General features: G+C 43.6%; 4 protein-coding genes across 6 annotated transcripts in view; 2 read left to right on the top strand and 2 right to left on the bottom strand.

The window, feature by feature from the left end:
- The first annotated feature begins 442 nt into the window (after positions 1-442).
- On the top strand, positions 443-10,432 carry LOC128431332 (rho GTPase-activating protein 20). The gene is made up of 17 exons (XM_053417614.1): positions 443-511; positions 2,723-2,808; positions 4,148-4,321; positions 4,427-4,576; positions 5,191-5,232; positions 5,355-5,439; positions 5,584-5,661; positions 5,993-6,059; positions 6,297-6,485; positions 6,606-6,772; positions 7,029-7,193; positions 7,605-7,717; positions 7,794-7,986; positions 8,427-8,541; positions 8,655-9,568; positions 9,644-9,774; positions 9,904-10,432. Exons 1-17 carry the CDS (start codon positions 443-445, stop codon positions 10,430-10,432), a joined length of 3,267 nt encoding a protein of 1,088 aa, XP_053273589.1.
- A 2,031-nt stretch (positions 10,433-12,463) lies between these two features.
- Positions 12,464-17,032, bottom strand: LOC128430793 (adrenodoxin). The gene is made up of 4 exons (XM_053416843.1): positions 16,520-17,032; positions 14,434-14,558; positions 14,166-14,295; positions 12,464-13,688 (listed from the first exon to the last, which is right to left on the bottom strand). The coding sequence occupies exons 1-4, from the start codon at positions 16,657-16,659 to the stop codon at positions 13,580-13,582; spliced, it is 504 nt and encodes a 167-aa protein (XP_053272818.1). The 5' UTR covers positions 16,660-17,032; the 3' UTR covers positions 12,464-13,579.
- On the top strand, positions 16,642-22,047 carry LOC128430792 (uncharacterized). Of its 2 annotated transcripts, XM_053416841.1 has the most exons (8): positions 16,642-18,089; positions 18,238-18,275; positions 19,189-19,389; positions 19,498-19,566; positions 19,703-20,535; positions 20,633-20,770; positions 21,343-21,454; positions 21,880-22,047. In XM_053416841.1, the coding sequence occupies exons 2-8, from the start codon at positions 18,239-18,241 to the stop codon at positions 21,951-21,953; spliced, it is 1,464 nt and encodes a 487-aa protein (XP_053272816.1). In that variant the 5' UTR covers positions 16,642-18,089; position 18,238; the 3' UTR covers positions 21,954-22,047. The 2 variants fall into 2 exon arrangements, with proteins under 2 accessions (XP_053272816.1, XP_053272817.1); XM_053416842.1 differs by having other exon boundaries at positions 16,642-18,275.
- Positions 22,048-22,128: 81 nt separating this feature from the next.
- The window catches only part of nbeal1 (neurobeachin-like 1), a 35,092-nt gene continuing 32,159 nt past the window's right edge, over positions 22,129-25,061 (bottom strand). For both annotated transcript variants that reach the window (XM_053416839.1, XM_053416840.1), the window contains one exon: positions 22,129-24,617. In XM_053416839.1, the coding sequence (XP_053272814.1) occupies positions 24,513-24,617 (105 nt within the window). In that variant the 3' untranslated portion in view covers positions 22,129-24,512. The remainder of the gene's footprint in view (positions 24,618-25,061) is intronic.

Below are 25,061 nucleotides of genomic sequence, written 5' to 3'. Positions count from 1 at the left end.
AAAATAAATAAATAAAGGATATGGTGCGAAATGAATTATGTTAAATATAGGCGGACCTCTTTTTTTGGCAGCGTGTTGGCGCCGCCTCCAGTTTGCGTAAAGACGCATTAAGAAGTGGCACAGATAATCCAGACAGGAGGTGCTTTGGTTCCAGCTCAGACTTCATTGATGGTGAGCAGCAGACACATCTCTGGTCTCAGCTGCTTCTATTACTCACTTTTTTATATTTCTCTTCATCAAAAACTCACCTGAACTTCCCTCCTCACAGAATCTACTGTGTGCGTCCCCAGCAGCAGACCTTCAGTGACTTCCTCCGAGCTTGTGATGAGATGGTCTCCATCTTCCGGAGACGGAGGTTATTAATGGGATTCCTGTGTCCCCTGCATCCCCGGAGGACAGTTGGACAGTGAGTCGGAGCACGTCTGGAGGCTGGATGGACAACATGTCTCCACAGCAGCAGCAGCAGGACAGCCTCGGCCGAGGGGGAGCAGGGCAGCAGGAAAACAAACGGGTATGTTTACAACCACCTGAGGCGTTCACCCAGATTTAGGGAACACGTGTCTGATTTTAGGTTTTAAGGAGAAACGTTAATAAGAATCAGTTTGTGCGTAAAGGCGCATGGGATTGTGTCCAGCTTCAGTTATTTCACCTGAGATGTACCATCATGTACCTGCCATGGGGTCACACCCACCTGCACTCAGTAGGAATTGTTGTTTGATATGTTTCTGCCCCCTGATCTGACTGAAAGCATCTCAGAAATAAATCACCAATTCATTCTATAACTGATTAATCATTCAATGCAACTGATGCCATACATTCAATTATAACAAGATGAATCAATAATGAAAATAACAATTAACTTGTTGTAGATCTACAGTTTACTTGACTTCTGTGTGACTGACATGAGATAAATATATTGTGCAGCGTACCATCTGATATTCAGCCTAATATCTAAAGGTTTTATTTACATTTTATTGATGGATTAGTTCCTCAGTTAGTCTGTGGCTGCAAGACGTCATGGTGATGTAAGAAAAGAGTCCTGCTGCTCTGTCCTTGTTTGGGTTAATGATTCCACATGTATGTTCGGAGTGTCCCTGCAGGTCCTGTAGGTTTCTGACAGTATGAGCAAACACAGTGATCAGTGCGTATGTGTATATCCACTGAAGTTCACAGAGTAAAGGAAACGTCACAGTTTGGTTGACCACTGCAGGCATGAGTCCAGCCCAGCTTACTCCCCTCTGAGCTGCTGTGTGTTGGGACACAGTCACTAATATCAGAGCTGGTCAACAGAGCAGGAAAGTCATATTTCCACATTAGCTTATTATGTCGCAGTGTATTTTTAGGGCTGAAAGGTAACATTGTAATGTTGTGGCTGGAGTGTGAGGAATGTTTCAGCAACGTGCGACACGACTAAACCAACGATATTACATCGTGAAATGTCAGAGATGTGTGGACATGCGTGTCACTTGATGGGCGGGGGGGGAGGGGGTCTGATTTTTTCTTACTGTGGACTCTTTTACATCTGTTTGCACTGAGAAGGTTTTAAAGCCTGCACACAAACTGGAGACTGTGTTCGACCTGCTGACGGAGAATGTGTGAGAAAAACACGTTTTCCAAAGATACCGCTGCAAAGTGCTGCAGGGAAGATCTAAAGTTTACAAACCCCAAAATGTGTGGTTCAAAAATGGTAATTTATAGATATCACTGTCCTGTAGGACTACAGACACGACCTGGAGCTTATATAGATTTAAAAAATGATTCATGATGGTATGTAGGAATGATGTCGCCATCAAAGCGTCTCCACTTCCTCTCACTATCCAGAAATGAAGCCAAAATATCCCCGATGCAAACGCTGCCATCTTGCATATTTAGAGACAGAGTCCACAGTTTATCCTAATTTTTATAAAATCAAACCAGTGATTAAAAGCAATCTTATCAACCAGAAACACATGGAGTATTTCGATATGTAAAAACGATTTGAAAATCTGTTCCAATGTCCTGCATATTGTCATAAATCATAAGATATTAAGGAACAATAAAGACCCAGAGATCTCAAACGTCCACTACATTGAGAGCTCAGTGGTGAAACTACTAAACCCTCATCTTTCCACCTGCTGGAGATTCTTAAAGCTCAGGTGGAGTAAATAACCACATTAACCAGGATGGGACTGTTCCACAGGTTATGTTAGTCCGTCAGACAGTGAATGAACTATGGTTGTCTAGAGCTTGTTTGTCACCTCGCTTCACACTCAGAAATCCTTCTATAATTAGATTAAATGAATCTTCACTGATCCTCGTGAGGAAACGAGAATCCAGCAAAGAAAAAAGAGGATCTCTGGAGAGTTAAGAGGCACAGAAACAGAAAAGAAACGTGACTTTCAATATGCTGCAAAGATATTTCACTGGGTTTCTGAAGTGTGAGAGAGTTCAGAGAGAGATGGAACACTGATCCTCATGATCCGACATTCCTCTGTGTTTAATGTCTCCTCTTTCAACCTGCTGCCGTGCTTGTCGCTGTCGAGGTCAGTCCCCACTCGCTGATGAATGGACGGAACGTTAAGGTGCCTATGTAACATGTGAGGAGAGTAAACATGACGCACACACGGTGGGATTTGAGCCTTTTGCTTTTACAGAGCTGTGCGGCAGGAAGGAATATTGATGATAGGAAATCAAACAAGCAAAATGTGATTGGACGTGTGTTTCTTCGTTTTGTCTCTTTCAGCTGATGAAGTCTCAAAGTTATCGGCGTCAGTCGGCTCCGTCTCTGGTCTTCACCAAAGCTCTCACCAGGTCCAAGACCATCTCCAGGTAACAAATCACAAGCAGCACATATAGATTCAATGGTCGTCTTCTAAATTAAAAGTGCACAGTCCTTAAAGCAGTGAGTTTATTGTCCTGCTGTTGAAGCTGTTGTGTTTGACAGGCTGAGTGGGTCAATTAAAACATCTGCAGAAACAGCCAGACCTCCTCCTGTTCTCTAACAAAGAGGTCGCTGTGGTCAGGCCACACACACACACACACACACAGTCACATGCCCCTGGCACAACCCTGACTGAGGTGTTGAATCCACTCGGATAGATAATCCACCTGTAACCAGACTTACCAGAGGATCAGCAGCTATTATTAGTATCTGTTGTAGAACATATGGAGAAGGAAAGTGAAGAAGAAATAACCTCGTTAAAAAGCTCCCACACAAAAATGGGCCTTGACGCACATGAGGAGAAGTCAAATGAAAAATATCTTTATGACTTCTCTTTATTCATAAGTAAAAAAAACACAGATCAGCCACAACATTAAACCCATGTACCTGAATGTTATAATGTGTAAAGATACAGTTGTAGTTTTGCTGTGACTGACCTCACGTTGCCTTCTGCTCTGGATCTCACGGCCTCTGACTCAACACAGTTAACATAACGAGCAGAACACCAGAGACTTTGAAGCCTCATTCGTTTCTATCGAATCCAAAGTCAAATGTGGATCATGCAAACTCAATGAACGTGCACAGTGTGTCCACATCGGGCCAGATCTTCAGATGAAAGAGGCACATGTCATTCATCCTAAGCAGCAGGGGAGGACTGAGTCTTTCTTTCATCACCACGGAACATGTCTTCAGATGAACTGATACTGTCCACCTCAGAACATCCAATGAGTTAGCTGCTGCCCAGCATTACCCCCCAGTCACGCTGTCAGTGGTTACACAAGGAGAAGTCAGAGCCACTCGGACACATTAGCAGCATTTTTAAAGAGTTTAGATATTGACGCCAGTTTGTGTGACACTGCAGGGCTTTGGAAGAAGGCTAAGAGAAGTTAAGTCCACACTGAGAATATCACTGTCCTGCATGTTCCCCCCCGAACTCCCCAGTGTCCCTCGATTCAAAAGAAAAGGTGTGACAGGGAAACGTGGACATTTACAAAGTTTTGCTGTGGCTGGTAAATGCTGTTATAGAGGCAGACACCAAATAATGCTCTAACATCTCATCTCATCAGTTCAGATAATGTTTTCAGACATGATCTCCAGAGAATGTTCCATGTCAGACGTGTCCAGTCTGGATATTCAGAAACGTCAATTCAGATTTATTTTGCTGGAACTTAAAAACAACAAATTGTGATTATTCTCGCTGACGTGCTCCGTGTGTTGGTGTTTCAGAGAGAGCTTCCTGCCTCCACTGTGTCCAGAGACGTGTCCATTGGTCCAGTCCTTCCTCGCCGCCTCTGATAGGTCCTTTCTTCTCCACGCACACGCTCAGCTGAAGACGGGGATGCAGACTCAGGACAGACACCTGTTCCTGTTTGATGACCTCCTGGTTATCGCCAAAGCAAAGTGAGCACAGGGTTAAGGACATTTCTGGCGGCTCCTCGCTCCCTCCACAGTCCAAGGTCAAAATATGTATGTGTGTGCTTCCACGCCGTCTCTTTATGTTCCCAGGTCAGCCAACCACTTCAAGCAGAAGGCCCAGGTGCGTGTGTGTGACATGTGGACGGCAAGCTGCATGGACGAGGTGTGTGAGGGCAGCACCAACCCTGAGAGGAGCTTCGTCATGGGCTGGCCCACCTGCAACTCGGGTGCTATGTTTAGGTAACACAAACACACGAACACAAATCTGCAAAGATGCAGAAACAAGCTGGAATGTGTTGGGCGTATAAAAACATGTCCCTGTAAACATATCCAGCCTCTCTGATCACTCTGATTCTTGGTTTACTGTAACACTGTGTGTGAGTGTTTGTTTAACAGCACCGGTGTTTAGAAGAACCTGGACACATTCTGCTGAGACATTTTAATGAGACTCCGAGTCACACGTCAGAACCCAAACATCGTGTTTCTGTAAACTTTGATCCTGTTCACGCCGCCCAACGTCAGCGGCTGTAAATGTGTTTATGTTTCATTAGTAAATATGTTGATGACGCTGTAAACTCAACGGTAAATGCCAAGAACAGAAAACAGACAGGATGAGGAGCAAACAGGGGCCAGGATCATTTATAAGGAATGAACTCAAAACTTCTCTCCAGATTTATTTTCTTTAAAATTACAGAAAGCAGAACACATGGACAGGTGTGGAGTTAGAATAGGAAACACACAAATCCAGGTCAACACACACACACACACACGCACACACGCACGCACGCACACGCACACGCACACGCACACACACACACTAACAATGTGTGACATGTTTCTACTGTGTCCCTCAGCTCAGCAGAACAGAAGGAGAGATGGCTCTCCCTCCTCAAAAGGTAAACTTCACACAACATAAAGTGTGTGTGTGTGTATATATCTACATGTGTGTGTATATCTACATGTGTGTGTGTGTGTTAGACGCCTCACACTTGGTGTTTCCTCTTTGCGTTAATTACAGTCGTATAAAAGAAGAGAAAGAGAAGGAGGAGCCTAAGACCATTCCACTGAGAGTGTACGGGAAGGGAATCAACTCCTTCGCTGTTGTAAGTTGACTCTGATGTTTGTATCATAATTTTAACATGGTGAACATTTTATATACAAACTTTTAAATATTAGCGAGTGTGTGTCTGTCGTGCTGCTCTGTTCTCCTGATGATGTACCCGGGTGTCTCCTGCTCCCCCCACTAGACCAAGACACTTCCTGTCAGCAACTCAGACTCAACCAATGAGGTGATCCGACTGGCTCTGCAGCAGTTCAGCATCATAGTGAGTGACAAAGACTAAGTGACAGGACTGAGTTCATAGTGGACCCCCCCCCCCCCCCAGCTAGAATAGATGTTTACATCACAAACATTCGGTTTCCAGTTCTATCTTTTCTATCATGTAAACTTGCAAAAACCTTGATTTAGATTTATTGCTGCAGCTCAGCACCAACACTTTAGTCCTGCACCACCTTAGCCGCACAATTAACATGTGATGTCAAACCAGCAGCATGTGATGAACACTGAATACGTTTCTTTCATCTCTCTTCCTGCCACCCTGTCCTCTGAGGTCTGGTAGCATCTCGTGTCTCTCTGACTCTGTGTCTTCTGCTCAGGGGAATGTGAAAGACTATCAGCTGTGGGTCATCTCGAAGAGGGACAACACTCCCTATCCTCTGATAGGTGAGCAACACCTAGACACATCCTGTTCTAAATGTATTGTTTCCTGCACGATCTGTGATTCTGTTTCTCACCACCACCACAGGGTGCGAGATGTGTCTTTTAAACACACTGGTATCATTCCCTCTCAGAAAACACAGTTAGCTCCTGGCAGCGAGAGCTCACTTGTGTGTGGTTTTTGTTCTATGGGAACCATATCAAGCCTCCAGGGATGATCCTGTTTCCTCCTCTGTGTCTCAGGTCATGAGTTTCCATTCAGCATCCAGATGAGCCACGTGAGATGCTCGATGTCTCAGGGAGGCAGGGACGCCTCGGCACCGGCTGTGGATAGACAGAGGGCGCTGCAGGCGGAGCAGCTGCAGGAGAGCAAGCAGTGCCAGTTCATCCTGAAGCCTCGACCCACGGAAACACTGCAGCAAGTATCTGCAGGTGAGACCAGCCACTGTGCATGGAGCTTCACTCTGTTATGTGTAAATGACGGTTAGTGTAATTTAAAAGAAATGAAAGATGTGTTCTCATGCATTCTGGGAAACTGTGTTGTCTTTGCAGACTTGTTTCAGAAGCCGTTTAAAAGGAGGCGGTCCCTCATCACCTGGGCGTTCTGGCGAGGCTCCTCCTCACACCTCAATGAGCTGTCACTGGCTCCCCGTGGCTTCCTGTTCGGACAGCCACTCAGCGCCATTTGTGTAGAGGACGCTCTGCCGAAGCCGGTCATGGTGAGTGGGTACACCGACGATTCAAGTAACACTGTAACTTTTACTGAGAACAGCGCCCCCTGCAGCCACATGTAGTGTTTCATTCATTTGGGCCCTGTGTCCAATTAAGTGGTTTTCAGGTAGAGAGCAACTATCTCCAATCATCAGGCTGGAAACTTTATCATGAATTCTAATCAGAGTTTGCGGCTTAGATTTTTTACTACATGGAGAAATATGGAGGAAGACGACCCCTCACTTCTCTCTCCTCTCCCATTAGGACATGTTGGCGTTCCTGTACCACGAGGGTTCGTGGACGCGGGGGATCTTCCGGCGGCCGGCGGGGGCTCGGGCGGTCAGGGAGCTGCGGGACTCTCTGGACGCCGGAGAGTTTCAACTTCCTCTGACACGCGACCACGTCTTCATCATAGCCGGAGTCTTTAAGGTACGAGGGCACTTGCTTAGTTTGAAGACTGTGTGTGTATGTGTGTGTGTGCATGCATCACTGTTTGCCACCTTATTAACCCACATCTATAAGCACAAAATTAATCTGCTTCCATCCTGCTCAGCCTCAGTGTGACATGATATGCAGCTATGTGAGCAGGACAAGCTGTTCACAGCAGAGCAGCCTACATGTTGTTAATGTAATCTGGATTATAATCTCTTACTATCTGGAGGGATAACACAGAGATGTTACGTCTTTATGCAGCAATTATATATTTGTCTGAGTCCGTTTTAATGCAAGTACATAAAGATGTCTTGTGGAGAAATCCAGGATAATTTGAAGGATAGTTTTTATTCTGTATTTAATTAAAGAACGCACATTCCTGATGTCCTGCTGTGTGGATGCTTTCAGGATTTCCTGCGCAGCATCCCGGGCAGCTTGCTGTGTTCTGAACTACATTTAGAATGGATGGATGTTCTGGAGGAAGAGGAGGAGGAGGAAGAACGGGTGCAGGACATACAGAGGTAACATCCTCACGCTCTGTCCGGTTATTCTACTCGACTCTGTGTTACTTTAACTACCTGATCCGACCTCTGGCAGGATGACCTGTCGCCTGCCCAAAGGAAACGCCCTGCTGCTACGCCACCTACTGGCCGTGCTGCACGGCATCGAGGGGAACGCTCACGAGAACCAGATGACAAGTTTCAACTTATCGGTGTGCATCGCTCCCAGCATGCTATGGCCTCCCGGAGCACCGTGTAGTCCTGAGGTGGAAGGAGAGGGCGCTAAGAAGGTGAGATCTGAGAGATCTTCACTGGCTCGTACTGAGTTTACAGATGAGGAGCAAACATTTATCAACAAATAGGTTCAGTCCAAAAGTGGGAATATCACAAATACACTGTGGAATTTGACCCAGACCTCGATAGACGCCCAGGATTATTACATTGCAACACCGCAAAATAAATCTGTCTAAGCGTCTCACAGCTCAGCAACAAAGAGCCATTTGTTAGTTTTGTCACCAAAGTTGCCATCCCAAGAAACAAGTTGAGCAAGATCCACAAAATAGTGAAGCAAAGCTGTTTTCCTGTTCCTGAAAGAAGGAAGCATTGTTACACCAGCAGCTGCTCAGAAATGAAGAGCAGGAGATTACCACCAGTCTTGAAAAGTGTGAAAACAACCGTTACATATATTTCCACCAGGCGTTTCCTCTTCTCCTCTTCTCGTGTGCTGCAGGTGTGTGAGCTGGTGAAGTTCATGATAGAACACTGTCAGCTGATCCTAGGAGAGGACCCCACCTCTCTGTTCGGAGGGCTGCCACAGAAGCTCAACACTGACGAGCTGGGATCAGGTACAGACATGATGGAGATGCAGAGATACAGAGATTTAAAGTCACAGTGAAATTAGTCCATAAAAGTAGATTATCAAAATATTATTGACATAAATTGTTTTCTGGCCCATCAGAGTCCTGGAAGGACCCCCCGACCGACTCGTCCTACGACAGTCTGGAGAACGAGTTGGACGACATCAGCGGGGGGTCGCCCAGTCACTGCAGCCGAATGCAGCCTCGATCCAAAGCTCTTCAGGGCAGCCTGGACTCCATCCTCACGTTCAGTGACTACGACCAAGACACAGACCCAGATACACACCACACCCCTGCAGGCAGCCCACTTGGTCTGAAGCTAAACCCGCTGCGGAGATCAAGAGGCCGGAGACAGGACCCACACCTCTCCAGCCCCGGCCAGGACTCACCGACCATGGACGCCTCCTCCACCCTGGACTCCCTGTCCCTGGATGGACGGCACAGACAGAGGCGGCGCTCAGAGCCGGCCATCGCATACATGAACAAGTTCCGTCCGTGTGTCTCAGGGAGTACCGACGCTCTCACTGGTGAGGATGAGGACGAAGAGCCTTTAAAGAAGACAAGCATTCACACACTCGCTCACACACACTCTGGAGGTCCGAGCAGGAGAGCTGGAGGCGAGCTGAACCTTCATGGAGGAGCTCTGGGAGCCAGCTCCTCCAGCCTCTCCTCTACCGCCACCTCCCCTGCACCCACACGCTCCTCCCTGGATTCCCTTGACTCCCTGAGCAGTGACCACTGTGCAGCCAGACGGGGGATTCATCCGTCCACACCATGCCTGCCCTCCAACGATACCTCTGCATCCCTGTCCACCAGCGTCGGCTCCGCTCTGACCTCGAATGAATCTCCGGAGCTGGAGACCATTCCCAAAGGCTCCCCACCCAGAGAACCACCCAACTGGGGGACTTCAAAAGGTTGCAGGGGCCTCCACCCAAATTCCTGGCTGAGGAAAGACCGGAGACTGTCACTGACCCAACAAGACAACTTAGAAAAAGAAGACGAAGACAAGACTGGGGTAAGTAAAATCTTCTTATGACTGGAGTATTATATGATATTGTCCTAAATTCATTGTATGTGCTTATACAAACAGGAAGGATCCAGCGATATGTCGCGCAAACTCGTCCCAGAGAAAGGAAAAGCAGGCGAGAGGGGAGGAGGAAAACTGCTCTCCAGCAGCCAACAGAAGCCCAAAGTGTCAGATACAGGAGGAGGAGGAGGAGGAGGAGGAGGAGGAGGAGGAGGAGGAGGAGGAGGAGGAGGAGGCCGTGTCAAACAGGACTCATCCAGCCCCCCACGTCACCACCGCTCTACTGGGAACCTCCACTTCCTTAAATCTCCCTTATTCCATAGCTCTGACTCCAGGCAGCTCAGCACCAGCCACGCCTCTGCAGCCGGTGACATCTCCAACCAGAGGAGTGCAGCTGAACGTGACGGGAGTGAGCTGAAGCAGCCGACAACATCTTTATTTTACAAGGCCGGCCCTCCATCTCTGTCCCTGTTTAAGAGACACAAGACTCACTCCGTCAAGGGCGAGTGTAACACCAAGCTCCATCAGCGCCGGGGGTCAGAGCCTGGACGACAGGTGGTGGAGCAAGCCTCCACCCTGGGCCGGGCGAGGCTGCCCAGCGACCCCGGACTGAAGGTGTCTGAGGTGGATCCGCAGGGTGAGAGGCCGGAGGCACGTTTCTGTCTCTCGCCCTGTGCCACCAAAGCGGTGAAGGACTACTTCTCCTCGCACCGGCGCAGCAACCCCCAGAGCAGCCAGCAGGTGGCGCTCGCCCTGGTGGAGAGTCGCAGGGAGTGGCTGAAGAGATGCAACGACCCCACGGCCGAGCCCGATTTCGAGGAGTTTCTCTTTGCCGAAGAATCCTACGTCTAATTAAATCATAGACCGTATTTAAAGATGGACGACATTACTGCTCCCTTAAAGTGAAGCAGAAGAGTCTAGATTGCCATCTGGTGGCTGGCTGCAGTATAGACCATAAATATATGTTACTTTGGTGTTTTTCAGAATATATCGGCTTCATATGTAGTTGACATGTGTCGTCCATCTTTAGAAACAGTCTATGGATTAAACCTGGGAGGAAAGTAGCTCAAATAACAAAACAACATAAGATGCTTTTCTGCAGTGTAAAGATGATGATACAGAATCCTACAGCTGCTTTTAAAACACTCATACTCAACCCTTTCTAGGTTCAGTACAATCCAGAGTTGATGCGGTTCCTCAGTTCACTGTAGTTCAACCCTCCAGCTACAGACCTGCTTCAGTAGAGGCTAAAGCACAGGGTCTTATGTCAATATGTTTTACCTATAACAGTAACTCTCTCCCCTTTTACAGTTGAAGAACAAACAGGTGCATGATTAAGTATATACACACACATTTTAACACTTAGCAAAGTGCGTTTTCCCATCAATAACATTTATCGTCCACATTTCTGAGGACGTATCAATATTTTGCATTTGCAGAAAGAATCCGTTTTTTTTTAAAACTATATCAGGACAAAGTAAAAAACCTGCCAATTTAAAAACGACCTTGTGTTGCCTTCTTTCAATCTTATTTCTGTTACTGCAAATAGACAAAACAAGGTTTATCTTGAAATATTTCTCCAGATTAACACAGTTTCTCCTTCAAAGATCTTCATAAATTTGTTTAAGTTAAAAAAATCTTAACTTTATTTGAAGGATTTTGTTGAAGCCCAACAGTTGCATATGTACTCTGTAGTATTAGGGCCACTTAAAGGGAGAAATGATCAGAGAAAATAATGAGGATTCAGTTGTAATATTATGTAAATCAAGTTAAAATACTACAAAAATGTAATATTCTCATCATATTAGGACTTGAGGTTTGTAATATTATGACCTTATTCTTGAAATCTCTGAATATTTCTTATATACTGCCCTAATCCTCTGTTGTACATTTGAACATGATGGTATATAATTATACATGTTTTTAATATCACTTGTAGAATAATTGCAGCCTGGCTAAGACGCATGTGCACAGAACTTTTTCAGTATGAATATAATCATCTCATAATACAAGCAGCTTAAAGGATCTACACATGTATGTTTCACTTCCACACAGGTGGAGTTGTAGGTTAAGTTTGATTATTCACCATTTACGCTTTTTATAATAATTATTAGAAATCTGCTTTATTATTCATGTTGCTATTTGCCAAATGTTGTGTAAACAGCAGTGAACGGACTCGTCCAGAAGCCGCTGAAGTTTTCTCATCAAGTGTAAACGTTCCTTTGTCTTTTCTACTCAAACATTTCAAAGGCTTCTCATTATTATCATGAATACCGGCTGTTGCAGATATTTTATGTATCTTGTTCTATCTATTGCCAACAATGTTCTTTTCACATTTTCAAGCCTGTATTTATTAAAATGAATCAAACGCATCTCGCCCTAATGTTTCCATTATGATTAATGGGAACATTCATGTTTTTTAAAGCTTATATTCTAAGCAGCTTAAATAGGGTCTATGCTTTATGTTGTTGCCTCTGTACAGGAATTGTTTCACAATGTTTTTCCTCAGAATTACTGAAGTTTAAATGCATAAAATCTCTGCTTTTGCAAATTAAATGACAGACGAGGGAAAACCTGATTTAAATGTGATGAATTATTGCCTCCACCAAAGCGGTTATGTTATTGTCAGTGGTTATGATTCTTAGCAGGATAACTCAAAAACTACTTCCTGAAATTGAGGTTGGGACTGATCCCAAATTTCTGGATTTTGATAATTTGTGTGTGAAATTTGGAGCTATTTAATTTAAGTTGGCTGTGCCATTCTGGTTCTTGTTACTGGAAGCGGAAAATAAACATTAAAAAAAAGACCAAACGATGATTTACTAAAAGATTTTCTCTTCAAACTCCATATTGAACTTGTACAAAGTGACAGCTCAACACGCCTTTAGAAAGGTGACTTTTTATTACATTATTTTTCACTCTATGCACAGATGTGTTTGTGTTCTAGTTATGTACAATCACATGATGAAGTTATATGGTTACATGACAGATTTAATCAAACCAACAATGGCAGGAGTACATCTATATATATATATATATAATAAAATAAGTTTGTTTTGGAGAGGGGTGGGCTAAGGGGTGGGGGGGTCAGTATCATCACAATCTTTAAGGCATCGAGAACTGTTATTGGCTCATACACACACACACACGTGTCACTCAGCTTGGTCAGTGGATATGACTGGATTCACACAGAAAGAGACGGTTGGAACATCACATGTTTGGATGTAAGAAACTTGTTCTCTGCGACTCGACGTGGAAACTAAGTCTCAGTAATGAGAGAAAGACACTTGGCTGGATAACAGAAGAACAGTGAGAGTCCAACAACACACACTGCCGTCCACTACATCCACAGCGACAATAAATGTTGTTTTTGACAAGATGATGAAAAGGCAGAGTTTACAATGAGGTGATCGGTTTACCTAAGTTTAGAGCTTATACCTCTTAAATATCGATGTTATTCATCACAATACAGCAGCAGTGTTCTATCCACAGACTGTATATAAAGATGGACAACATGACATCTCCCCAAAAGTGAAGCCAAGTATCTCAAAATAGTATAAAATCCCTCCTCTGGTTGCTGCAGCACAGACTCTGTCTCCAGATGTGCAAGAAGGCAGCGCCCGTACTCTTGATATTCTGGCTTCATTTCTGGATAGTGGAAGAAGTAGAGAAGTATCGTCCATCTTTATAAACGGTATATGTCCGAACAGACTCTGTGCAGTAAACCGAAGGGGGCACTTTTACGTCCTATAAAAATAATTTTGTTGAGTCCAAGTCCTGTTCTCATTCTTACTAGTTATTAAAAGTAGTCTGTAGATTTCTTGTGAGGTGGGAGGTTTAAAAATAGATGCAGTGCCTTGGCATTTGTCCAAGTACTGCAGTAACAGTACTGGCAGATTAACACCTACCATCGTGTGTGTGCGCGCATGTCGTACACTCAGTTCTGACGGGACACAACCACACTGTCTACACCCTTGTTCCACAGCAGCAGCTCCGCGGTTAACCAGATTCGTCTTTGCTTTGTCGGATGTCGGCTACGCTCTCTGGGACCCTGGCCACCATTCCCTCCAGAGACTTCGTCAGGCAGACCTGACAGCCCAGACGAGATCTGAGGAGATAATGAGGAGTTACATCCGAGCGTCCACACAGGCAGCCGGACACTTTGACGCTAAAGTTTAAAAGTCATATGCTAGTTTGGAAATGATAAGATCGGTTTGGTCTGCTCCACTTTTACTTTTTCTTACACCCGTCCTGAGTGATTTTTAAAGATAAATGTGCCACACGTTTCTCCTCCTGTGGATTCAAAATGAAAGCTCTACTCTTTATTTACCTTATTTATACCTAAAGTTTTTAGCAGGTTTACCTACATTTTCAAAAGGACAGAAAACATCTGAGTTAAAACCTTAAGTGAGGGTTCTCCCACAAATCCTGCTGAAACACTTTCTTGCTGTTTTATGCAAACAAGACTAATGATGCCCTAAGTTAAAGGGAGGGACACACACTGCCTCAATCAAACATGTTTGTTTGTTGTGCAAAGACTCACCCATTCTTATGTGTGAGCCTGTGTCTGTTTGTGTTTGCTTACGTGTCAGACAGGCCGTAGGCTAAGTCGAGCATGTCCAGCTCCTCGTCTGTGACCGGCCCCAGGTTCTTGTAAACATCCTCGTCAAATATTAGATGGCACGTGGAGCAGGCCAGCGTTCCCTCACACGCCCCTGCAACACACAAACACACACATTTGAGCACTTGAGCAAAGACGACTAGTTTTTCAATATCAATAATTAAAACCTCGATATCTCAGGTAACAAAATGTTTACATGTGTATATACATGCATGTGTGTGTGCTTACATACCAAAGCCATCAAAATCCAGGTCTTCATTAATGACGACATCGAGCAGTGAGTCTCCAGGGGAACCCTTCACCGTGACCTTCTCCCCGTCTCGGTTGATGAAGTTAATTGTCACCTTGTTGTCCGACCTGAGAAACATGCATGAGAGAAAATAACGAAAACAGAGTTTATTCATTTTACCTTTTATTTATTTATGCATTTATTTTACAAAATATGATTCACATTTGAGAACAAAAAAAAGGTTAACTGGAACCAATGTAAGTGAAAATGTGTTATTTGTGTGAGATATTTGTAGTTAATTTTCACAGCACTGACTGTTTCCCTGCCTCTACTGCCCTCTAGTGATCAGAGCTGATCAATACAAGTCAAAATGTCTGGGGAGAATGGTCTTAATATTTATTAACATATTTCACCAGCTTTGTATAAAAGCTCTTTATAGACAGTGGGTAATTTCCACCAACAGACAGAAACAACTGTTAAGTTTAGTGAAAGATGCAGAACTGCAACTGCTACTTGACAGACTGAATGATTAGAAGCAAACTGCCGTAGCTAGGTTATAATGAACCTGAAAAGAAGCATATCAAATATTGATAACCATGTTTTCAGCAGTGTATTGTTGAGTTTTTTGTTATATATTATATACATTGACTTTACTGCACCTCTCCATCTCACCCAGATATGTTACTGTCTCCTCACTGTGACAATGAAACTGTGAATTCCCCAAACAATGAAAATCAGCCACTTTTTGTGATTACTGAAAAAACATAGCCCCACGGACTAAGAAGATTATGATCTGAATTAATTTCAGGTCATACTGTTCCTGTGAAGTGACCTGATTCTGATTCTGAGTATACCTTTTGGAGAACTCCAAGATCAATGCAAACCATGCATAATCTACTTAGCAAAACAACATATTTATACAAAGTCTTTAAAGTGCCCCGGATGCCAAGTGCATTTGTGAATATAATAGTTGTTAGAGGGTTTGAGTCAGCTGGCGCCGCCTGACGTGAGCACATGGGGACGGTGTCAGCCGGTTTAAGGCCGACATGCCAAACCAAACCTTCAACCTGAGCTGCAACTCAACAGGCGTTGCGCAATCCGACAGGCTGTTTTGCCCTGGGAACCCCGGCCTTGGTCCAAAGCCTTGCACCTGCACACATGGACGGATCCCTTCAGTCTGAGGGATTCAGCTGCAGCAACTTATTCTGACACTATCTCTTTTATTCTACATTTTTTATTTCATCTGTATTGTTTTTAATGTCCCTGTATATCTAACTCTGTGCAATAAATGTACTTAATAAATAAAACTGCCTTGCCTGTTCTCCTTTATATGGATTTATTACCAGTGCACACATTTCAATTCAAGAAATAAACTTATTAGTGTGGCTTACATTCATGAATGTGACACAAATGTATTTTAGTGCTTTGTGACCACTGGCCCAACAATGTGTTTGCATTAGAGAAACAAAGAACAAATATCAATACAGTTCCTCTGGGTGCTTCCATTACACCTGTTCTGTGTACTTAACACAAAGTTAAGCAGTACGTTGATGGCTGGAAGGGCTCTACTCGTGTTCGACCTGCTCTTCAGCCTGATGTGTAATCACAGCATATGAAACGATGAATTGCCTGTTTTCTGAATGGAATTTTGCTCGTGGAGCTCAAACTATACCTGGAATTTGAGACTTGGATCCAGGATCATGATGGTTGATCCCATTTTCTACCATTACTGACCCGAACCGCTCGATCCATGTGTCGTTGCTCCTCCCTTCATCTCTATCAGACATTTTCTTATGTACTTTATACATTGACACATTTTTCTATTATGCTTACAAACTGTTTATTCCAATCCAAGTTGTAAATACTGTTATTCTTCTGTTGTCTGCTGCACTTGTGTCCTGGAGAGGGATCCGTCACGTGTGGCTCTCTCCGAGCTTTATTTCTCTCTCCGACCTCTACGTTATTTCTCCCTGTTAATAATTAATTATTGGAGTAGTTTTCCTCGTGTTGATCATGTCACACCTTGTTAACTCCTGTGAGACAAACACAATGAGACTGATTGTTTCCCTGGGCGGTGAAAGCGACTAACCTGAGCGGCCGTGTGCCGCTGGTGAACCCCCTCAGCCCGGTCAGCCAGGAGCCCGGAGCCACCGCCGCCACCGTCCTCCGGCAGTATTCCCGTAACCGGACGGGAGCCAGCAGCCTCCCCATCACCGTCACCAGAGCCATTTGTCGGACACACGGGAGGATGTAGGATCGCAACACGCAGACGGTCCAGTTGACAGCGAGGAAAGTGGCACTTCTGTCGGAGAGGCGTCCCGGAGATGTTTGACTCTCGCCGACCGAGTTAGCTTAGCCAGGCTAGGCTAGATGTTTTAGCTGCAGGACGTCACTGTGTCACCGTCATTACGTGAAGTGTCACCGGCGGCAGCTGCTCGTTGTACGTCCCGCAGACGATTAGCTCATTGTCCGGTGGTCGTGGAGCTAAAAGTGAAGCTTCTCTGTTCAGGTTAATGTCATCAGAAGTGAGGTCAACGTCCCTGAGGAGTTTCCTGACACCAGGAAGCGTTTCACCGTTAGCATAACAGCACTACTTCCGGTCAGGGCTAAACAAAATAAAATCTTTACTCGACAAAAGGCTGCAATTTAACGCGGGTTAACCTCTCAGGGGTTAAAATGTAATAATTATAAGTTTATATTCATCCATTTAAATATATAAGGACATTTTTTATCGCTATTCAAACCAGGTATTTTTATTAAGACTTTTATATTGAAGTGGTTCCCCCCAGCTTCCTGCTCTTGCGAGCTAACTTCCGTTAGCTTGATGTCGCTAACAACGTGTTTATGTAACATTGCCAAAGAGTTTGTGTTTTTTTTACAGTTTTGCTGACGTTTTTTCTATTTTGGCAGATGGAACATTGTTTGGACCTTCACTCTCTTCTCTGCTGCCAAGTTCATCACAGAGAAAATAAAGAATCCACAAAACCTTGGACTTTTATGTTATATATATATATGTTATATCATACATATTTATTTTATGCATCTGATTTGATTTGATGTAATCTTATCTATTTATGTAAGTAATTAGAGTTGCCATTGATTTTTCACAAAAAATTTAAACATACAATTTATTTGAGTAAAATACAACCAAAAACGTGGATACTGCAAAAACACACCAGGTGGATTTGAGTTTTAGTGGAAGTCAAGGGCCCTGAATTCCTATTTCCACCCCTGTCACTAGGTCTCGGGTGCATATATACTCCCAACAACATCAAAACACATCAGTGACCTTCACTGTCACATTTACACATCGCACACTGTTGTAATCTCCTGTCTGTCAACAGGTATTGATTGAGCTGCCCTCGATTAAACCAAGTGCTGTTCACCTTCAGTATCTTTGCAAGACCCAGAAAACAGGATGTGTACAACACAGCTCTACGTCACAGGACAACTACTGACAGCCTGAACTTTGTTAGAGTCGGTTATATCAGCGTTGTGCTCAAGACTTTATCAGGCAACACCGATAAGTGCATCAAATATGAGTGATCATCTGTGGGAGATAAAGATTAATGAATGATCAGGTTCAAAGTGAAGGGTTGACATATAAATCAGTAGCCTTTTCTGTCGGAGTTGCTCAGTGTGTGTCACCTCAGCCTCAGGTAAGCAGCACACAAACTGACCATGTTCACATCAGTGTACACATCACAGGACAGAAGTCATTCACAAAACAAACTGAGCTTACAGAAAAACTAAGTTAACGTGATCGGTTGCATTTGTTCAGTGTTGCTCTGTGTCTTCTGTTGACAGGATGTTCAGGTCCCTGCTGCTGCTCCTGGCAGTGTCCGGTAAGATCACTAAATCTCTCCTTGTTAGTTTGATACACTAAGTGTAACTGTAACACGTCTTGATAGCTCATATCTTTTTTTGTTACTGGATTTATTGAATAATTTAATTTGCTCACTGAAATCCACTCCAGCAGTACAAGAACACTTTCCTACTGGACACTGACACAATCACATCATTGCATTCCATTCCTGTATCTATAAACATGTTCTCCGTATGTGATTTATGTGATTTATGTATGTATGTCAGTGATGTGTTAAATGTACAAGCTATTGGATGATCTGAATTTCCCCCGGGATTAATGAAGTATCCATCTATCTATCTATCTATCTAAATAAGAAAACTCTTTATTAACTGAAATACTTATATTAACACAATTGTTAACCTAAATTTGAAAAAAAATAAAATGAATCTGTGTTACCGATTGGAATATTATTTAATAGTTTTTCCAACACTCTTCACACTGATATTTTAAAAACAGATTTTGATTCTACTATCTGTCCTGTGGCTATTACAATAGCAAGATCTTTTCCCAATTCTACAAATAACTAATTGTTGACATTTCCACTCATAATTAATTGTGGCTTTATGGGTTGTTTCCAAAGCAGAAATATTGTGATAATCAATAGTTTTATCAGAGCAATTGACCTTCAGCCGCTGTACAGAAATCAAACTTTGACCATGAGTGATTTATTACACTGAGAGAAAAGCTGTATAAATTAATCTGGAACAAAAGTTAATAATTGATTTGACAGGTAAGTATTTGTTAAATCTAGGTATTAGATTCCTTCAACCAATATCACTAAGTCTTCCTCTCTGCCTGTACGTGAGCATCTGACAGTGAATCAGCAGGACCAGTTGTTTGCATGATCCTCAGTGGGAATGGGTGATTTAACGATGAACGGTACCTTCCAGGCCTCCAAGCCGCCCCAATCGCACTCGCTCGAGGACTGCAGAAGACATCTTCAACCTACCAGCTCCACGATGGCTTTCAAATGGGCACCGAACATGACAATGACATCCGTCCACCCATTCCAGACAGCTACAGACACGGTAATGAGCTCTCCAGAAGGTTCCTGGTTGACCTCAACATTGGCCTGGTGCAAGACAACATCGGTGAGTTTAGTTATCGAAGCCCGGCGGAAAATGCGGTCATTTTAGAACCAATTTGAATACATTGATTAGCCGGGTGCAATAAGGTAATTTCTATATTTTGTCCTGTAGCTGCCATCCGCCCCTCTCTTGGGAATGGGTTTGGAGAGATGGACAGAAGACAGAGGCTGACAGATGAAAGTGAGGATAAGATGTTATTTCTAGGAAGATAGATGTAGTTTATTCTCCAGATTCATTAGCCTTTACAAATGGAAAATATGATCGATAAACTGCCCTTTAAAAAATGTCTTTAATTTAGAGGCACTCTGTCTTTCAGTCCCTGTTGATGTTCCAGCCCAGAAGAACGGTGGTGGTTGGGTGCGGGGGGAGGCACCTGCTGCAAATCATGTCCCAGATGGTTTCAGGCAGGGAACTGAACCTGTTCATAAAATCCAAGCAGGCTTTAGGCAGGGAACCGAACCCTTCATGGCTATCCCAGATGGTTTCAGACAGGGAACCGAACCCTTCATGTCTATCCCAGATGGTTTCAGGCAGGGAACCGAACCCTTGATAACTATCCCAGATGGTTTCAGACAGGGAACCGAACCCTTCATGTCTATCCCAGATGGTTTCAGGCAGGGAACCGAACCCTTGATAACTATCCCAGATGGTTTCAGACAGGGAACCGAACCCTTCATGTCTATCCCAGATGGTTTCAGGCAGGGAACTGAACCCTGCATAACTATCCCAAATGGTTTCAGACAGGGAACTGAACCTGTTCATAAAATCCAAGCAGGCTTTAGGCAGGGAACCAAACCCTTCATGGCTATCCCAGATGGTTTCAGACAGGGAACCGAACCCTTCATGTCTATCCCAGATGGTTTCAGACAGGGAACCGAACCCTTCATGTCTATCCCAGATGGTTTCAGACAGGGAACCGAACCCTTTATGTCTATCCCAGATGGTTTCAGGCAGGGAACCGAACCCTTCATGTCTATCCCAGATGGTTTCAGGCAGGGAACCGAACCATTCATGTCTATCCCAGATGGTTTCAGGCAGGGAACTGAACCCTCTGTCTCTAGAACACAGACAGTGGCATGTAAGGGAGAGGTCATCAATGGAAACTGCTATGAGTTCAACCCCACACCATTAACCTTCCAGGACGCACAGGTTAGACAATCTCCAGAAAGACCACTCAATAACTAAATGTCTGCGTTTGTGGTTCTTCAAATCAAATCTCACAATTTCCGTTGTCCTTTTATTCAAGGTCATCTGCAGAGCTCTTGCCCCAAATGCTGAGCTTGCCTCTGTACCCAACAGTGATCTGCATTCTCGCCTGGTTTCCCTGGTGACCAAGGGTGGTGAGAAAAACCCTGTGTTGACCTGGCTGGGAGGCACCGTCAAGGCAAGACCATTTCCCTTGAAGGTTTATTAACCATATTTTGAAAGAGAGAGGAGACAATCTGTATTTCAGGCTCTCACAAAGAAAACACTGAAGGACCTTCTTTATATCACCATTATTATTCAATGGCTCTCTGAGTATGACGCCAGCCGTCTGGTCCTTTGCCTTGGCACTGAATGGAGGCCAAGGAGAGTGTCATCAGATATGTTATCAACAGGACAGATAGTGTTATTCTTACCTTGGTAAAACATTGACCTTCGAACTTTTATTTAAAAACCACCCATCTGTTTCTGTCCTAATGCTAAGTGAGACCAGAAATCAAAAAAGTGAAATGGGAAAATGGTCTTTGGGTCTTAAAGTAGGATTCCTGTCGATATTTGTAAATTTGACAAATTCTAAGAGACTAAATCTGATGCCTTTTGTCAAGAATTTAGGAAGTATTAAAGTATAATGAGGCTTTGCTTCTTTTACTTAGGTGAAGGATCGGAGAGCTTTCTCAAAATGTTTAATAAAAGTGAATCAAGGTTATATGTCTGCATATTTTTGACATACCGTATGCGTGTTACCCACCTCAGAACCAGGAGGCATCATGGGTAGACGGGTCAGAGTGGGGTTACAGTGACTGGAAGCCGGGTCACCCCAACATTCAGACTGACAAACCTGTGTGTTTGGAGATGTTCCAGATAGGTAAGACAACACTCTAATCCACACACAACACAGATACACACAAATGGACTATGTTTGAAGGCAGCATTTCTCTGTACCTGGCAGAGAGGTCATTAAAGTGCAACTACAAGTTGAGGTATTAAGTAAAACAAAGCAGCCTTGTTCAATCCAATACAATCAGGGGGTTTGTGGATGTGGTCTTACATGTTCTGGTATGTGCTTGTGTTATATAACCACTGTTTTAGCCGCACTATGAAAGGGTTAAGCTCACATAACTGCAGGGATACAAAATTGGGATATCCTGACCATCTCCTTCACTTTAAATACCAGTAACCAGGCATGTTTACATTTTTAAAACATGATCTTAAGAATATCCTACAGAACATGTGTGTTATGTCTGGCAAGCCAACATTCCTTTCACAATCTGTCCCTACCCTGTCCTGCAGATGAGAGCTGGTGGACAGCCGCTGACTGTGACCTGAGGAGAGCGTCCATCTGCTCGTACCCGATCACTGTGTGAAGACCACAAAGAAACAGAGTGGGAAAGTCTGGATCTTTCTTGCAGAAAACATTGTTTAATGTTTGTCTCCTTGAATAAAACTTTAAGATTTGTTCTGAATGTGTTTGTTTTCTCACCTCAGCCAAAGCAGTCACTCTTCATTCTTTTTTATACAGTAAAGAACTTAGTTGCACAGTTATATTAAATTTAGACAAGACTTTAATTTTTAATAATCATTTTCCACTTGTGTATACAAAGCAGTTTGTACAGATTAGGGAGCCAAGTTAAAACAATTTGTTACAATTTAGTACCTGGAAAGTGCAAAAGTACATTTCAAATAGGATGAAATAAAAATCATGCTGTACAATATATATATACCGTATCCATAAATAATCACAGATATACACACATCCATTTGGTGACAGTCACAGAGAAGAGTTGCTAAGACACAAAATAGTACTTTTTTGATTTTTCTTCTAAGTCCTATTTTCTTGGTTCCCCATGAAAAACGGTTGAGGTTTAACTTGTGGAATGCTGCTTTGATTTTGGATTTACAGGGACAATAAGCTTCTGGCTTCAGTAACGAAAAGAAAAAAAATTCTAATCTAACATCACGCTGGGATAAAGGCACTCCGTTTGTTGCAGTCGTGGAACAACTCAAACAGTGGTCTTTTGTCTGAATGACAAACGTGGACGAATGAAAGACAGAAATCTCGTAAAGAAGGACACAGATTGATCTCTACACGACGCTTTGCTGTGACTTTTAAATAAGGATTAAAGACAAAATCACATAAAAAAATGAAAAAAAGAGAGAGAGAGAAGACGAGAGAACCATTAGAGCAACCCTGTGTCCAATGCCAAACCCACAAGTGAGCCAAGAGCAACCAGGGGGCTGCTGATGTTCACACAATCAGAGACACCATATCAACATGTATGATGAGATCAAGAATTTGGATATAAAAAAATAAACATGCCTCAATAGCATGTCCTCACATACACATACACACTCACACGCACACGCACACGCACACACACAAAATGGTGCAAAAATAGTAATCAACACAATCTCAACCATAGATACGTCATACTGTGGTTTGTGTTTAATTCGGATGTGACAAGAGTAAAGACGCAAGACCAACAGGAAGGAGAATGAGATGTGAAAAAATAAATGATAATAGTCAGGGCAAGTTAGAGCAGTTGGAAGGAAAGGAGAGAGAGTAAGGGTGCATTTCTCTCCCAGCTAATCGACAGGAGGACGGAGTTACAGCAGAGGGCTGGTTGAGCAACATTTTCAGGGAAAAGAAAAAACTTGAAGAAATCATCGACAGGCACCCGGCGAAGGAGCTATATTGCTGTTAACACTGACATCTCATAGAGCCCTTGAGGATTTCTTCTTTCTCCTTCTTTTCCAGGTGTCTCAACAGTCAGAAGAGTTTTTAAAATGTGCCGGTGTCTGTATATTCATGAGACGAAAATGAGATTTAAAAGAAAAGACTGCTACTTTTACTTATAAATAAACACAGATTCAAGTAATTTAAAAAACATTCTATGAAACACGGAGGGATACGTGTGACACAGGAACTGCTGTGATAAATCTTCACATGGAAACTTTATAATGTAGTGTTTCACTTTTTTCTTATCTTACAAAACTATATCTTTAGAGACGTGCTAACACGACAGACAGATGCTGTCTCTTGCGGGTTTGTTTCTTAAACAAAACAAGTCACCAATGTCCAAACATTAAAAAAAAAAGACCATCTCCATCCCCGTGTCTCCTACTTAACCTCAAAATGGTCCAAGACCACTGTGTGTACGAACCGATGCCAAGTTGCACATGCATACATTTGTCGAGATAACAAAGAAATCCACCAAAAAAAAAACTGAAGATATGAAAATCACAGATACACACACGTATAAAAGCCCATGGGAAAGGCAGAGAGTTTGGTCGTATGAGTGATGGAGCTGTCTTACTGCATAAGGCTGCTGTGTGCCAGCTTTGAGGCAATGAAAAGTCTCAGCCTAAGGAGCACAGACCCGCCTGTCTGCATCAATGGCAAACTAAGGGGATGCAACAAGGCCACTTCAAACTATATCTTTATCTAGAGCATGGTTACACACTGTGGACACACACTCTCACACACAGACTCTCCTGCAGTTAGCTGACAGATCCTGTCAGATTTGAGAGAATTTACAGTGCCTCTGTCAACGGGAAACAGAAACGGTGTTGTGTAGTGTGATGTAAATAAATCAGTGAGAAGCTGAGGGATGAAGAGAGAAGTCACGGGTAGTGGCGAGGTGGTGGTCAGGCTGGTGCTACTGCTGGATTTGAACGACAACGCCAGCGCCATGCGGTCAATCCAACGCAGGACTACATGCACAATTTGTGATAATTGATGGTCGAGCGCCTCAAAGCATCTTCCCACTGCCCGTTTAAACTGTGGAAAGGTGCTGAAGGAACATAGAGGGTTCCTAAGGATAGAATGAAGCAAAGTGTTTGGTGAGAAGTATGGAGACAAACCAGGAGAGGAATGTGGGATGTGCGTGGAGGGAGGGTTTAGGGACATTGGGGACTGGGATGGGTCAGTTGTGGTCGTGCTGGGTATTGTAGAGATTCTCCCCTGAAGAGATCTGGGTCTGTCTCCTGCTGGAGCCCCACAGCTTCCGTGTGATCTGGCCCGAACGCATCTGAGAAGAGTGGAGGAAGAGGAAGAGGAGGAATTGGGACAAGGGAGTGGAGAAAGAATTGCATGAAGACAAGAGGAGGGGATAAAAGGGAGGAGGGATATGATTCATGAGTGACTGATCAGTTCATTCGGGTTTGATTGACATTGTGAGGAAATAAAGAAAAAACACTCAAAAGCCTGATTGACTTTTGTGTGAGTGGATTTGAATGGGGAGGATGAAAAGGTGCAATGATTCAGAGCGGGGGAACGTCATACATCTACACACCCAACACACTATTTACACTATCAAAACAATCAAGACTAACTCGGCGCGAGATTATTAGTTTGCATTATTCAGATTGTAGCTACACTCTTAATATGGCTTGAATTTGCAGAAACGTTAATTAGTGTTACGTTTGTTTCACAGCATATTTGTTATAGTTCGTAGAGCACACGCAAAAATGGA

The sequence above is a fragment of the Pleuronectes platessa genome, chromosome 24 (genome assembly GCF_947347685.1).
Source record: "Pleuronectes platessa chromosome 24, fPlePla1.1, whole genome shotgun sequence".
Lineage (NCBI taxonomy): Eukaryota > Metazoa > Chordata > Actinopteri > Pleuronectiformes > Pleuronectidae > Pleuronectes > Pleuronectes platessa.
The sequence above is the reverse complement of the archived record's forward strand: the minus strand, read 5'-3'. Positions and strand labels throughout refer to the sequence as shown.